The 15,474-nt window shown below is 60.8% G+C and overlaps 1 protein-coding gene across 1 annotated transcript in view; it reads right to left on the reverse strand.

Moving 5' to 3' along the window:
* Nucleotides 1-322: 322 nt before the first annotated feature.
* The window catches only part of LOC150041954 (maestro heat-like repeat-containing protein family member 1), a 27,851-nt gene continuing 12,699 nt past the window's right edge, over nt 323-15,474 (reverse strand). Inside the window, exons 20-39 of the mRNA XM_090325172.1 lie at nt 15,332-15,474; nt 14,970-15,049; nt 12,819-12,954; nt 11,673-11,762; nt 10,804-10,908; nt 9,762-9,897; nt 9,539-9,636; nt 8,971-9,120; nt 8,017-8,171; nt 7,609-7,741; nt 6,691-6,884; nt 5,742-5,879; nt 5,527-5,644; nt 5,236-5,376; nt 4,416-4,589; nt 3,235-3,393; nt 2,816-2,938; nt 1,454-1,559; nt 1,022-1,087; nt 323-704 (exon numbers count right to left, since the gene is read on the reverse strand). The exon at nt 15,332-15,474 is cut by the window's right edge and continues 16 nt beyond it. Of these exons, the coding sequence (XP_090181298.1) occupies nt 364-704; nt 1,022-1,087; nt 1,454-1,559; nt 2,816-2,938; nt 3,235-3,393; nt 4,416-4,589; nt 5,236-5,376; nt 5,527-5,644; nt 5,742-5,879; nt 6,691-6,884; nt 7,609-7,741; nt 8,017-8,171; nt 8,971-9,120; nt 9,539-9,636; nt 9,762-9,897; nt 10,804-10,908; nt 11,673-11,762; nt 12,819-12,954; nt 14,970-15,049; nt 15,332-15,474 (2,786 nt within the window). The 3' untranslated portion in view covers nt 323-363. The remainder of the gene's footprint in view (nt 705-1,021; nt 1,088-1,453; nt 1,560-2,815; nt 2,939-3,234; nt 3,394-4,415; nt 4,590-5,235; nt 5,377-5,526; nt 5,645-5,741; nt 5,880-6,690; nt 6,885-7,608; nt 7,742-8,016; nt 8,172-8,970; nt 9,121-9,538; nt 9,637-9,761; nt 9,898-10,803; nt 10,909-11,672; nt 11,763-12,818; nt 12,955-14,969; nt 15,050-15,331) is intronic.

A 15,474-nucleotide genomic window follows, 5' to 3' on the forward strand; every position in this document is an offset into this window, starting at 1 on the left:
GCATCATTACCTGGGCCTGGACCCCGGCCCCTCAGATGATGGTTGAGTAAACTAGCCTGGACTCAGTAACCGGGGCCTGCGCCTCCCCGTGGAGGAGTGTCAGGGACCCCGGCTGCTTCCTCCCTTCTGTCCAGGAAGACAGGGAAGGACAGACATCCGGAGTCGGCCTTGTCGTCAGGGCTGACCACCAACTCCCAAGAACTGAGATGGAAGCCAGTGAGCCTTGCGATGAGAAAGGAAGGTTTATTGACAAGTAAGATTAGGAGGAGGAAGTAAAGCGTGCTGGTGGTGGACGGCTGGGAGGAGGGGCCGGGCGGGGGACGGAGCCCGGGGCACAGGTGCAGGCCTGCTTTGCTCGGGCGCCTAGCTCTCCTCCGGCCTCCGTAGCCACATGCCCACCACCATCCGGGTGTTCTGCGCCTGTTGCCGGCACCGTCTGTACAGGTCCGTGGCGACGTCCTGGCACCAGAGCCAGACGTACTTCGGGTAGCCCACGCGATCGTCCTCCCGCGCGAGCGCCTTGAACAGGTGCTTCTTCCTCTTCGGGGCTCTGATGCCCGAGGCCCTGAGGAAGTTGGTGCTGATCTGGCTGACTCTGGAGATCCAGGAGACCTGGGGCCGCAGGCCCACGTCCAGCTTCTGCAGGATGTCGCTGGCCAGCACACGCACAGACTCCATGGAGTCATTCTGCAAGCACTCCAGAGCTGAAAGCCGAGAACCCCCTCAACGCTGGCCTCCCAGCCACTCAGGAGGCTGAGGTCTGAGGGGCCCAGCTCAAAGCCAGCCCAGGGCACCGAAGTCCAGGAGACTGTCAGAGAGTCACAAGTGGAGCTGGAACTCCAGTGGGGGAGCTCCAGCCTTGAGAAAGCCCAAGGACAGTGCTCAGGCCCTGAGTTCAAGACCAGGACTGGCAAAAAAACAATTTTTAAAAAAGAATGAGCCATGCCCTTGAGGAGATTCCCTATCACCCACTGAGCGCGGCCCATCTCGAAGCCCAGGCCGGGCTGGGCCAGGCACTCACTCAACTGGATCTGCTCCACATCATCTTCGTGAATAGCAGCCATCTGTATGTTCTTGAGGGTTAACTCTGAAGGGAAGACGGGCACCGTGAGCGGAGGGGGGTCAGGAGCGGGGCGGTCTGAGGACAGCCACGAAGAACCCAGCTCAACTTGGTATTTTGGAGGTACCGGGGCAGACCTCCCCCTGCCCGACCGCACTCCCGGCCCTTGCTTGCTCTGGTTATCCTTGTTCACCCAGGCCAGCCGGGACCTGACCCTCCAGTTACGTTTCCTGCCATCACCGATGGCAGACGCCTAACGACTGGTGGAGATGAGTCCTGCTAACTTTGTTGTCCTCGGGACCTCAGCCTTCTGGCCGGGTCTGGGGGTCACCTGGGCTCTGCTGGGCCCTGGGCTGAGGGGAGGCACGGGCTGAGCGCCAGGGCGCCTCTCACCTATGAAGTTGAGCGAGGCCATGCGCAGGAAGACCTGGGGGCTTCTCAGAAAGCTGAAGCTCTGGGTCAGCAGGTCCCCCACCAGAGGCAGCCGCCCGGAAGTGACCTGTGGCGGGGGGGGGGCGAGGCAGTGGTGGGGACCTGGCAGATCCTCCCCGACCTCCACCCCTCACCCTCCACAGGGGCGCCTCCATCCCAGCAGAGCCTGAGCCGGCGGGAAGGCAGCCCCCAGGAAGCTACAGGCAGGACTGTGGGCAGTGGTAGAGCATGGCAGGTGCAAGCCCAGCTCCACAAAGGAAAGAGAAGGGAGGGAGGGAAGAGGAGAAAGAAGTCCCCCGCTCTGCTCTGGAGAGGGCCTTTGTAGCTCTTTTTTCTTTTTCTTTCTGTTTGGGTCAGTTGTGGGACTTGAACTCTGGGCCTGGGTGCTGTCCCTGAACCCTTCAGCTCAAGGCTACTGCCCTACCCATAGAGCCACAGCCCCACCTCCCGGTCTCTAGTGGTTCCCTGGAGATCAGAGTCTCATGGACTTCAGTGGCTGGGCTGGCTTTGAACCTCGATCCTCAGCTCCCAGCCTCCTGAGTAGCTGGGATGACAGGCATGAGCCACCGCTCCTGGCCTTTGTAGCTCTTGGTGCAGTGCTCTGGCTTCATAGTAAATAGTAAAAAGCTCCTCCTCTTTCCTCACCCGCGCCATTATTGTGTGCTTTGTCATTATTGTCTCCCTTTGCAGCTCAGGCTGGGTCCCCCCAGGCTCCCCCCGTGCCAGGATCGCAGACCTTCCCCACACACACACACACGGCTTGTCAGGGCCTCGTTGGCCTGCCACAGGACCTCTGGTCTGTGAACTGCCCACGTCACAGGCCCAGTCACAGGCCCAGGGGGCTTTGCCCCGGGATGGGGGCTGAACTGGCGTCACTGCATTTGCTCTGCTGGCCTGCTTGACGGGTCCTTCACCGCCTAAGCCACTTCTCCAGCCTGGCCTTTTTTCTTTCTTGCCGGTGAGTTGGATTTCTGTCCAGACTGGCTTTGAGACTGGACCCTCCAGGTCTGGGACGCCCATACACTCAGGACCGCGGCCTCTCGGCCTCTTCCACCACTCCACGTGGGAGACCTCGGTCCCAAAGCCGGTGTGGCCTCCCAGCCTGTCACGCCAAGGCCACCGGGCCTAGGGCATCGCCCGCCCGGACCACGGGACGGGCACTCAGAGTTTGCCTAGAGTGCAGAATCAGACTCTGGGAGAAGCCATGTTCTGCCCCCCGCTGCCCCCGGCCCCCTCCCAGCCCCAGGCGTGCCTATATCGCCCCCTCCTCGTCCATCCTGGGCAGGGCTGCAGCTGGGCTCCTCCTTGGGTGAGGGCACCCACCAGGAACTTGCAGGTCTCCTCCAGGACCTGGATGTGGTCGCTGAGGGTTGTGTGTCTGAACATCTGGGTGAGTGATGACCAGCCGATCACAGTCGTCCATTCGGCCAGAGCCCCCCGACAGGCCTGGGGAGGAGAGAAGGAAGCCTTCTAGCATCCTGTTCTCCATTTCCAGGGCCCAGGTGAGTGGGAAACACACAAACGGGGCCTGGGGCTGGGGCCAAGGTCAGAGGCAGCGCCTGGAAGGTGAATGGAGAAGGAGCAGCTCACATGGGGCTCATGGGGCGGGGCGGGGGGGGACATAGCAGAGGCAGCCACAGATCAGCCTGGATGCGGATAGAAGAGAGGGAGAGAGGGAGGAAGGGCGGGCAGCAGGCAGCTGGCAGCAGGCAGGGCCTTCGGAGCCCGGGGCGGGCAGGCACCTTGACCACCTCCACATTGTTGTCTTGGATGCTGAGCAGCAGCGGAACGAGGAAGATGTAGATTTCCTTGCGTACCAGGACGCCAGGCTTGAACTGGAACAAGCGGTGCAGCATGTGGCCCAGCGCTGAGGTGGCCGAGACCCTCACCTGGTCCCTCTCCTGCAGGGGGAGGCGCTGACTGGAGACTGCTCTCCCCACGGCTGGCTCCCTCCTCCAGCGGAGACGGGAGCCGGTCATTCATTCTCTTTCCAGTCCCTCTGCTAATGCGCCCCTCGGCTCACCTTAGATCTGCCACCCACAACTGCACCTACGGCTTGTAGCTTTCTCTGGGAGGCCTGTTTAGTTTTCTTCCTGGTGCTATCTATGCCTTGAACTCAGGGCTGGCACTCGCTTGGTTTTCTTGCTCCAGGCTGGCACTCTACCATTTGAGCCATGCCCCCGGTCTGGCATTTTGCTGGTTTTTCTTAGAGATGGAGTCTCGGAGGACATCACTGCCCAGATGAGCCCTGTCCATCTCCTGAGAAGCTAGGATTTCAGGTAGGAACTAGATTTCTCTGTTTGTTTTAGATCTGTTTACCAGACTATAAAGAAGACCACAGCCAGACACAGTATCTCATGCTTGTAAATCCTATTGACTTGGGAACCAGACGCCAGCCTCCGTGGGACAGGCGTGTGATGACATGCACCTGTCCTCTCAGCTACACACAAAGTTTAAATAGTAGGGTCACCGTTCAAGTCAACCCAGGGGGGGGGGGAAAATCAAGACCCTATTTAAAAACAAAGTCGTCGATGGGTCTGCACGCATAGAAACGTCACAGAGAACCTTCTGTGACTAAGCGATGCCAGTAACAAGTCTTAAAGAAAAACTAAAGAAAGAGCTAGGTGTCAGGCTTCTGCCTGTGTCCCGCTCCTCAGGAGGCTGAGATCTGAGGGCTGCGGTTCCAAGCCAGCCGGGCAGGAAAGCTCAGGAGACTCTGATCTCCAGTGAACCACCACAGCACTAACTGCAAGTGGCACCGCGGCTCAGCGCGGTGGAGATGAAGAGCTCAGGGACGGCGCCCAGGCGCGGAGTGGAAAAAGCAGGGCAGGGCTGCGGCTGGACGAGAGCCCGCCCCGCAAAGGGCTCCCCCTGCCTCTGTGGCCAGCGCCCCGCTGCCCCCGGGGCTGGCAGGGCGACGCACGTCGTTGATGAGGGGACACAGCTGCCTGGAGACGGAGCAGAAGATGAGCTTGGAGTCCTCGCCCAGGCGGTGGTAGATGATGTTCCGCAGGCTCTTCACCGCCTGCACCGTCACGCGCGCCTCGCTCCGCAGGAACGTGCGCAGGAAGGGCACCAGACTCTTCAGCTGCTTCGACTGCCACGGGACGGGGGGGGGGGAACGAGGACGGGGGGACGGGGGACGGGGGACGGGGGAACAGGGGAACGGGGGACAGGGGGATGAGGGACGGGGGAACAGGGGACGGGGGAATAGGGGACGGGGGACGGGGGGGATGAGGGACGGGGGACCAGGGGACGGGGAATGGGGGACAGGGGACAGGGGGACAGGGGATGGGGGGATGAGGGACAGGGGACCAGGGGACAGGGGACGGTGAATGGGGGACAGGGGATGGGGGACAGGGAACGGGGGACAGGTGATGAGGGATGGGGGACAGGGAGATAGGGGACAGGGGGACAGGGGAAGAGGGATAGGGAGACGGGACGGGATGGGGAGACGGGGACGGGGGACAGGGGGATGGGAGGACAGGGGGATGGGAGGACAGGGGACGGGGGACAAGGGACATGGGGACAAGGGGACGGGGACAGGGAGACAGGGGATGGGACAGTGGGACAGGGGCCAGAGGCCAGGACAGCCCCTCAGCTGGGGTCTGGGGGGATGGGGGCCTGGACCGCCCCTCAGCCCAGATGGGGGTGCTGCAAGGACGGGTGGTGGGAGGCCGGGCCGCCCCGTGAGGTGCAGGGAGGGGCCGCCCTCCCTCGGCCCCCGCCTCCCCGGGGCTCACTTGTGTGGGGTGCAGGGCCAGGTTGCTGATCCCCCGGAGTCCGATTTCCTTCATGATGAGGCTGGGCTCCTTGAGCCAGTCGACGAGGTCATCCATGCAGTCGGCGCCTATGACCTCCGCCACCGACCTGTGCCAGAGCAGCTGCGGATGGGAAGGACAGAGACTCCAGGCCCCGCCCACGACGCCTGTCCTCCCCACGCGCAGGGACTGGGGCGGGAGGGTTGATGGCAGCGGGCCCTGGCTGAGTCGCAGGCTGGGCTCGGCTCCGGGCCCCTTCCGGGGGGGCCTCACCTGCACGTACAGCGTCCTGGCCGTGAGCCTCTGGCGGTGGTCGGCGCTGTACAGCATGCTCCTGATGTGGTTCAGGATCCGGTGCAAGATGTCCGTCTCGCACTTCTTCACGATGCCGCTGGGGACCACGGGGAGAACCAGGGGACGCGCTGGGCTGCGGCGGGGGGGGGGGCACCCAGACCCCGGGAGACGCAGGGCTGCGGGCCCAGGCTCACCTGGCCAGGCCCATCATCCCGATGTAGTAGGACTTGGGGCTGGAGAGCAGGTCCCAGTAGTGGTGGGCCCTGGCGTACACCACCACGCTCTCGTACGCCGCGCCCAGCAGTACCAGCCTCACCACCTCCAGGGCGCAGCTGGCCCACGCCGAGCAGAGAGAAAGATGGCCACCGTGCCCTGGTTTGCTCCCCTCGCCGGCAGGCTGGAGGGCCCCAGGCTGGCTGCTTTCCTATGGTACCCTGGACCCCTGCCGCCATCGCTCTTCCATTCACCCCCCAGCCCCAACCCTCACCCGACCTGAATCCTGCAATGGAGGCCAGAGAGTGAGAGGGACAGAGTCACAGAGAGGCTCAGAGAGAGAATGACAGACACAGAGAGAGACGGAGACACAGGCGCAGGGAGAGAATGACAGACACACACAGAGAGAAACGGAGACACAGAGGAGCTCAGAGAGAATGACAGAGACACACAGAGAGAGACGGAGACACAGAGAGAGACGGAGACAGAGAGAGACGGAGACAGAGACAGAGCCACAGAGAGGCTCAGAGAGAGAATGACAGAGACACACAGAGAGAGAGACAGAGACACAGAGACAGAGCCACAGAGAGGCTCAGAGAGAGAATGACAGAGACACAGAGAGAGAGAGACGGAGACACAGAGAGACAGAGCCACAGAGAGGCTCAGGGAGAGAATGACAGAGACACACAGAGAGAGACGGAGACACAGACAGACAGACAGACACGGGGGGGGGGGCAGCGCTGTGTCTCTCACTTCCGTTCTCCAGACACAGAAGCAGGCGGGACCTCTGAGCAGGAATGTCAGAACCCTTCTTCATCTGTGGCTCCTTTCCATCTGCTGCAGGGGAGCCGAGCACCCGCCCCGCCGCGGCCTCCCCGGCCCTCTCTGCTGCCCGGGGGGAACGGGGGGCCTGGTGGGGGCCTGGCTGACCTGGTGGGGTCCAGATGCTTGCTCCTGCTGCCGGAGGCCTCCTCCTTGGCGTAGATGAGCAGCTTCTGCGGGATGTTCTGCTCCATGACCCAGTAGAGGTGGCACAGCACTGCCAGCAGCAGCCGCGGGTACAGCTCCTGGATGGCCTCGTGGCACAGCTGCCCGGACAGCATCTCATACAGGGCGCACACTGCCTGGGGAGGGGGAGCGGCTCGCCGGGCCTGCCCCCCCCGTGCCCGCACTGCCCAGGCCCCGGCACTGAGGAGGTCAAGGGCCACTCGTGCTGTCCGCTCTGTCCACTGAGCACTCAAGAGGAACAAAGCGGGTGGGGGAGAAGGGGGCAGGGCAGGGCCACTGGGCAAAACCCAGCCACCCAGGGAAAGAGGAAAGAGGGATAAAAGAGAGGAGGGAGAGGCTGGGAGGGTGGTCGAGTGGTGGAGGGCTCGCCTGGCATGCAGGACGCCCTGGGTTCCGTTCCTCAGAACCACAGACACGGGGAAAGGCAGAAGTGGAGCTGTGGCTCGAGGGGCAGCGCACTGGCCTTGAGCAAAAGCTCAGGGATAGCACCCAGGCCCTGAGTTCAAGACCCAGGGCTGGCAAAAACAAAAAAAGAAAGAAAGAAAGGAGAGGGGGGGAGGGGGGAGAGAGGGAGGGAGGGAGGGAGAGAAGGAAAGAGATGGAGAAAGGAGAGAGGGAGAAAGGGAGGGTGGAAGAAAGGAAAGAAGGAAGAAAAGGGAGAGTGGGAGGGAGAGATGAGGAGGGGAAAGGAGGGAGGGAGGGAAGGAGGGAGGGGACCCAGCTTGGCAAGCGATGACTTGGGAAAGCTCTGTGCTCCCCACGCGTGAGCAGCCGCCTCCCCTTCTCCCTGTCCCGGCCCCAGCCCCGCGTGAGGCCTGCTGGGGGGGGCCCGCTGCTCACCGCCACGGGCTGCAGGGCCATCTCCTTGGTCTCCTCCCGGTTCTTCTTCTCCAGAATGGCGATGAGGACCTGCAGGATGTTGATGGCCGTCTCGCGCTGGGCGCCGAAGGCCTTCCACAAGGCCAGCTTGGTTCTGCGGGGCATGGACGGCACTCACCCGGGCGGGCAGGGCAGTGACCACACGCCCTGCGGGAGTGGCCGGGAAGCTGGGCTGGGACCTGGGGGGGGAGGAGAGGGGAGAGGGCCGGGGAGGGCGAGTACCTGTCCCAGGGCAGGGCAGGGGGGAATGGGGAGGGCCGGGGGAGGGGGGATAGATGGATGGAGAGGGCCGGGGAGGGGGAGTACCTGCCCCAGGGTGGGGGGGGAGGGGGTACCTGCCCCAGGGCAGGGCAGGGTGGGGGGGGTTACCTGTCCCAGGGCAGGGACTTGCTGAGCAGCATGGGCACCACGGCGGGGGTGTTGCTGCCGGCCAGCGCGCACATGGCCTGCAGCGTCTCCTCCTTGGTGCTGGGCTCCAGGTGCATGTGGAGCCGCTCCAGGATGCCCTCCACCACCTCCCCGATCTGCGGGCAGAGCCGGGCATGGGGGGAACGCCGTCCCTCCTCCCCACCCTCCTCCTCCCCTCTCCCCCGCCTCCCCCGCCCACCCAGGACACTCAGAGCCCCCTGGCCCTCCTGAGGCAGCGTCCTGGGGACCAGAGCTGGGCCACAGGAGCCTGGCCTGGCCTTTTGAAATCCTTATTATTGTTTGTGTGCCAGTCCTAGGGCTTGAACTCAGCACCGGCATTATTGTGCAACTAGTCCTTGAGTGCGTGCATGTGTGTGTGTTCGCGTGTGTGTGTGTGCATGTGTGTCTGTGCATGCATGTGCGTGCCTGTCTGTGCATGCGTGTGTCTGTGCGTGTGTGTGTGCATGTGTGTCTGTGGATGCATGTGCGTGCGTGTGTGTGTGTGCATGCGTGTGTGTGTGTGTGTGTGTACTCAGGGCTCAAGGCTGGCGCTCTACCACTTGAGCCACAGCGCCGCTTCAGCTGTGTGCCGGTTCCCTGGAGATGGGGAGTGGGGTAGATGGTCCTGTTCCGGGCTGGCTCTGAGTGGTGCCGCTCAGATGGCCGCCCCCTGCGTAGCTACAGTGGCGGGCGTGAGGCTGCTGAGCCTCCCGTTAGGCTAAACAGCTTTGCTTGTGTGGGGAGCCCAGAGCGCGCCCCGGCCCCACCCCGTCCCGCTGTGCTGCTCTGTCTGCACCCCTGAACCCAGGGCCGCGCCCTCAAGTCCAGAGGGCAGCTGGGGACCCTGGCGAGGATGTGGAGCCCCAGGCCCGGGTCAGGCCCCGCCCCCCCGCTCCTGAGCTGCTGGGGGCTCACCTTGATCACGTCTCTGCCCCGCTCCTTCATGACGGCGTTCATCAGCTGGGCGGCCGCCAGCGACGTCTTGAGCTTGCTGTCGGTCAGGCCCTCCATGGCGGTCAGCACCAGGTTGGTGACCTGGATCTGGGTGAAGTGCTCGGCAAACGCCTGCCACAGGGGCCGGGCTGGACATGCGCAGGCCACACCCCTGCCTGCCCCGCCCCGGGGAGGAGGGACAGCCCGCCCCTTCACGCCCCAGCCACGCTGAGCAGAGACCCAGAGCCCACAGGCCAGGGGCAGCGCAGACCAGCCGAGAAAGAGGCAGGGGCCGGTGGCTCCCGCCTGTCGTCCCAGCTACTCAGGGGGCTGAGATCGGAGGACCCCAGTTCTAAGCCAGCCCAGGCAGAAAAGTCCATGAGTCTCTTACCCCCAGTACATGCTCAGAAAAAGCTGGCCATGGTGCTGGGGCTCAAGTGGTCGAGCGCTAGCCTTGAGCACAACAAGCTCAGGGACAGAGCCCAGGCCCTGAGTTCGGGGCCATCTATCTGCCCAAAGTGCCCACCCCGTTCCTCCACGCGGCCCTCACCTTGGCGATTTTATAGGTGTTGTTGTGGAACACGTGGGCGCTGTAGACCACCGTCTTCTCCTCCTCCTCCCACGTGCCCTGCTTCTTCTTCAGCATCTCTGCAACACAGACACAGAGCTGGAGATGGGGCCGCCCTGCACGGCGGAACCCACAGCCAGCAGAGGTGGTGGTGGGAGGGGAGGGAGGAGAGAGAAGAGGGGAGGGGCGGGAGGGAGCCCCGTACGCTTCTGCAGCAGGAGGATGCTGTAGAGGCTGTAGACGGCCTGGGAGGACAGGAAGGAGATGTTGTCCACAGAGTCCTGGCAGCGGATGGCCAGCATTCTCACCAGCCGCCCCAGCCGGGGGAACTGAATCTCCACCTGGGGGGAGAACCGGAGTCACCTACCCCCCCTCCAGGAAAGGAATAGGGGAGGGGGAGAGAAGCCTGTGGGCCAGAGACAGGACAGATGGAGGGGGGGCTCAGGATAGGCAGGGCTGGGGGACAGGTAAACAAATGGTTGACAAAAGATGGGTGACAGCTGGGCAGGCATACTCCTAGCTACTCAGGAGGCTGAGATCTGAGGATTGTGGTTCAAAGCCAACCCCAGCACTGAAAAACTTGAGACTTATCTCCAATTAATCACCAGAAACCCGGAAGTGTGGCCGTGGTTCAAGGGGTAGGGTGGTAGCCTAGAGCTGAAGAGCTCAGGGACAGAGTCCAGGCCCAGAGTTGAGTTCAAGCCCCATGACCCACAAAAAAAAAAAAAGAAAGAAAGAAAAAGAAAAAGAAAAGAGATGGGTGACAGGCGCTGGTGACTCACCCCTGTAATCCTAGCTACTCAGGAGCCTGAGATCTGAAGCTAGATATAGATGGATGGCTAGATGGATAGCTTAGACAGGCAGGCAGGCAGGCAGGCAGGGGACAGATGACACGCACGGAGCGAGGTAGGTGGCTGTGCCTTAGGCCATGAAGTCCACATGGGATCCGTGTAGACTCCCAGTTCTGGAATGACCTCCACTATTGCCTGCCTGGCTCTCCACACCCCTGCCTCCCCCAAGTCTTCCTCAAGTGCTGCCTGCTGTGTGGAGATGAGGCAGGCTGTGCCACGCAGAGGAGGGGAGGAAAAGGAGGGAGGAAGAGGATAGCAGACGGGGTGGGGGGGAGACAAGAGAAAATAGGATGGATCTGGAGGGAGGGAGGCTAAGTGACCCGTGTCATCCGGTGTTATCCCTGCCCTGCAGGGTCGGGGGGAGGGGGCAGCAGGGCTGGGAACAGGCCCACTCACTTCAAAATTATTCATCTGTGCAGTAAATCTCAAGACACGCGCGGTACACCACACGGCCCGTTCCCGTTCATTGTCCTTGTGTGAGTTCAGCCACGGGTCCAGCATCTGGACGGAGGAGAAGAGGAGGCGCCTGACGAGGGACCCTCCAGGCTGGAGGGGCTGACATTCCAGCAGCTTGGCCACCCGTGCATGGAGGGTGAGCCTGGCACGGGGTATTTTCGTGCCCCCAGCCCCTCAGGACTGCCATACAGTGCGGTTCTAGACACTGGCCCCACGGCTTGCAGTGCAAACGTGGGGCCTGGCTGCATGTGCCCTGTTCTCCTGGACCAGGAGACGACGGCACAGAGGTCCTGACCACCCAGGACCTCGCCGTGTGCCTGTGCCTGGAATGAGGTCTCAGAAAATCGCCAAGTTCAAGTGAGTTCTGACTGAAGTAGCAGGGGCTGTGTGCTCCGACTGCCATCCCAGCTACTGGGGGGCTGAGATCTGAGGACTGTGGTTCAAAGCCAGCCAGACAGTCCGGGAGACTCTGGTCTCTTATCTCCAATGAGTGACCAGATAACCAGGAGTGGAGCTGGCTCAGGTGGTTCAGTGCTAGCCTTAAGCAAAAGAAAAAAAAAATTACAGAAACAGAGGCAGCACCTAGGCAGAGTTCAAATCCCACAACCAACAAAAACAGAAAAAAAAATGTGCTTTATGAATGAAGGGGAGGTGGAGACAGAATGGACAGATGTGTCCTTGAGTGAGCGCAAGGTCCTGAAACCCAGAAGGCAGAGGCCCGCCAGCCCTCACAGCTGCCTGGACCACGACCGGGTGAGCAGTTCTAGGACAGGGTGTGCCGTGTGGGTCCCTGCCGCCCGCACACTGACCTCCAAGCACACGGAGACCTTCGAGGGCTCTTCGATGACGATGGCTTCCATCAGCATCTGCAGCGCATACATGGTGACACGGAATAGCTCCTGTGGGGGGGGGGGACGAGGGCTGTGGTGGACAGATGGCGCTGCCCCCATCCCCACGCAGGCTGACACCAACAGCCAGTCCACCTGCCACGCACTGGGTCCTAGGGGTGGAGGGGGCCCTGAAAGTTCGCTAACAGCATAGCTTCCCCCCAAAACCCTGGACCCCCAACCTCGACGCTGGGCTCCGGGCCTGGGTCTCAGGAAGCAGGCGGGGGCAAGGCTGAGGTCTGGCATGGCGCAGATGAGAGAGTCCCTGGGACCTCGCTGAGAGGGGAGGGGAGGGAATGGGGGTGCAAGAACCCTCTGGGCTCTCCCTGTACCAGCGGGGACTCACACGAGGATGACGAGCTGGCAAAGGGAGCCCCTCATTCCATGGGAAGGCACATAAACTTATATCATAAAAATGATCAGCCGGGCCACATAAATTTATATAATAAAAACACAAAAACAGCTGGGCGCCTTAGCTCCAACAAACCATCAAAAAGCCAAAAGGAGCTGGGCGCAGGCGGCTCACGTCTGTCATCCCAGCTACTCAGGAGGCTGAGATCTGAGGATCGTGGTTCAAAGCCAGCCCAGGCACACAGTCTGTGAGACTCTGATCTCCAATGAACCACCAGAAAATCAGAAGTGGTGCTGTGGCTCAAGCAGTAGAGCGCCAGCCTTGAGCATAAAAGCCCAGAGACAGCGCTCAGGTCTATATTCGAGCTCCACTCTGGCAGAAAAACAAAACCAAACCCACCACTTAGGACACGAAAGATTTCCTGGGAATGAAATGAGACCAGAAAAAGGAACAGAGGCCCTCTCTCCTCCCGTAAGAAATGGAGTTAGGACTTCTCCTCCCGTGAGGATCTTTTTTTTTTGCCAGTCCTGGGGCTTGAACTCAGGGCCTGGCACTGTCCCTGAGGAGCTGGGGTCACACCACTGAGGAGAGGTGTGAGGCGCAACTCCAGTCTCTTGGTGAGATCCGACCTGCCTGACCTGCCAGCAGGGCCTCCTGGGTCCCCTGCTAATCACCCCACCGGCCTCCAGCCCCCACGACAGGAGGTGGGAAGTCACCACGACAGCCAGGCCCTCGCCGGGCGTGGAGGCCTCCTTCTTCATGATGTCCGAGGGCGGCAGCGCCAGCACACTCCTGCAGCACGTCCGAAGCAGCTCGGCTCGGCTCTCGCTCTCTAAGATGGGCTTGAACTTCCTGAGAGGTTGGCGGTGAGGCAGGGCAGAGGAGTACAGGGAGACAGGGACCCAAGAGGGAGCAGAAGGAAAGGTAAGGGAAAGAGAAAGAAGAGGAGATGACAAGAATGGCACTGAACGTGAGAGCAGGAGACTCACACTTCGCATCCCAGCTACTCAGGGAGCTGAGATATGGGGCTAGTGGTTCAAAGCCAGCCCGGGCAGGAAAGTTGGTGAGACTCATCTCCAATACACCACCAGAAAACCGGAAGTGGCGCTGTGGCTCAAAGTGGTAGAGTGCCAGCCTCCCTGAGTTCAAGCCCCATAACCAACAAAAATAAGTTTTTTAAAAAAAGAATGGAATGGAGGGAAGCAGGCACAGGGTCCCCACAGTTTGGGGGTGACATTGCTGCTTAGTCCTTCAGGTGTTCTGAGGGAAATGGACCAGGAGGTGGCCTCACAGCAGAAGGAGGCCTAGAGCTGACGTGACAAGGACTGACAGAGACGGGAGAGGCAGTGGCCCCGAGAAAATCGCAGCCAGAGAACCGGGTAGACATTGCCCGCGGGTCGCTGTGTCAGCCTGGGACCCTCACAGGAGACACGGGAGCAGAGACTGAGGGATGGGAAGGGATTAGGAGACACAGCGGGGTCAAGTCAAGACAGACTCAAGCATCAAGAACAGTCCACGTGGCTCCCACCTGTCAGCCCAGCTCCTGAGGAGGCTGGGATCAGGAGAACCCCAGGCCCAGGCTAGTCCTGGGCCAGAGGGTCTGTGAGATGCCCCCAATCTCAACAAGGAAGACACTTCATTTGGGATTGATGGGGAGCAGGGTGGCACTGATTTTTAAGACGCGCTAAATTCATAAATCAGGTTCATAAACGGAACCTGTTTCTACAATTAAAGATTAGACGATGACAGATACAGAGATGACAGATAAATGATAGCCACTAGAAACATAGACTTAGATGATAGATGGTTGATTGACAGATCACGGCTGGATAATAGATGGTAGGTGATTGACGGATGAACATAGGAGAGATGATGACCAATGATAGGTAGGTGATAGATTGATAATAGATTGACAGATGATAGACTGACATGTAGATGCATAGAAAGAGGATAGAAAGATTATTGGGCTGCCAGCGACTCAGGAGGCTGAGATCTGAGGATTGTGGTTCAAAGCCAGCCCAGGCAGAAAAGCCCTGTGAGGCTCATATCTACAATTAACCACTCAAAAACCAGAAGTAGGCCGGGAGTGTGGCCTAGTGGTAGAGTGCTGGCCTAGCGTGCACGAAGACCCGGGTTCGATTCCTCGGTACCACATACATAGACAAAAGCTGGAAGTGGTGCTGAGGCTCAAGTGGTAGAGCTCTAGCCTTGAGAAAGTCCAAGGACAGTGCTCAGGCCCTGAGCTCAAGCCAGGACTGGCAAAAAAAAAAAAAAAAAAAAAAAAAGGAAATAGTGCTATGACTCAAATGGTAGAGTACCAGCTTTACACACAAAGAGGCTCAGGGAAAGTGACCGGGCCCTGAGTGCAAGCCCAGCAACCTACCAATCCCAGCTGCTCAGGAAGCTGAGCTCTGAGGATCACAGTTCAAAGCCAGCCAGGGCACCAAAGTCTATGAGACTTTGATCTCCAATGAACCACCCAAAAAACCGGAAAGACTGAGCTTGTGGCTCCAGGGGTAGAGCGCTGGTGTGGAGCTGAAGAGCTCAAGGAGTGTCCAGGCCCTGCGAGGGCAGGCGAGCGGGCGAGAGAGAGAGAGAGAGAGAGAGAGAGAGAGAGAGAGAGAGAGAGAGAGAGAGAGAGGGAGAGGGAGGGAGAGAGAGAGAGAGAGGGAGAGAGAGAGAGAGAGGGAGGGAGGGAGGGAGGGAGGGAGGGAGAGAGAGAGAGAGAGAGAGAGAGCTAGAGAGAGAGAGCGAGAGAGAGAGAGAGAGAGAGAGAGAGAGAGAGAGAGAGAGAGAGAGAGAGAGAGAGAGGGAGAGAGAGAGAGAGAGAGAGGGAGGGAGGGAGGGAGGGGGGAGCGCCGGGTCACCTGAAGTCAGTGATGATGCTCATGGCCATCTGTCTGATGGGACTAGACAGCGTGTTGATCGGCTCGCTCCTAATCACATCCTGCAACAGAGACCAGGACGACTCAGAGCCCAGCTCAGCCACTGCCTCCTCCTCCTCCTCTTCCCCCCCACTAGGCAGCCCCCACCCCTCCACTCCCAAGTCCTTTCCACTTTCCTCTCAGATTCACGGGGAGGGGGGGGGGGGGCTCTCCCCTCCGCCCTCCCCCCTCCCCTCTCCCCCTCCTTTTCCCCCTCCCCTCCCCCTCCTTTTCCCCCTCCCCCTCCTCTCCCCCTCCCCTCCTCTCCCTCCCCCCTCCTCTCCCCCTCCCCCTCCCCCCCTCACCACCATGAAGTCCACGATCTCCAGCTTGTGTGGAATGTTGCTGCAGATCAAGATGTGCTGCTGGCTCAGGACGCTGGTGAGATGGGACAGCGTCTCCAGGTAGCACAGCTTCAGATTCTCGTCCTGCGCAAGGCGGATGCTCA

This window comes from Megascapheus bottae, chromosome 37, assembly GCF_031878675.1.
Source record: "Megascapheus bottae isolate mThoBot1 chromosome 37, mThoBot2.hap1, whole genome shotgun sequence".
Classification (NCBI taxonomy): Eukaryota; Metazoa; Chordata; class Mammalia; order Rodentia; family Geomyidae; genus Megascapheus; species Megascapheus bottae.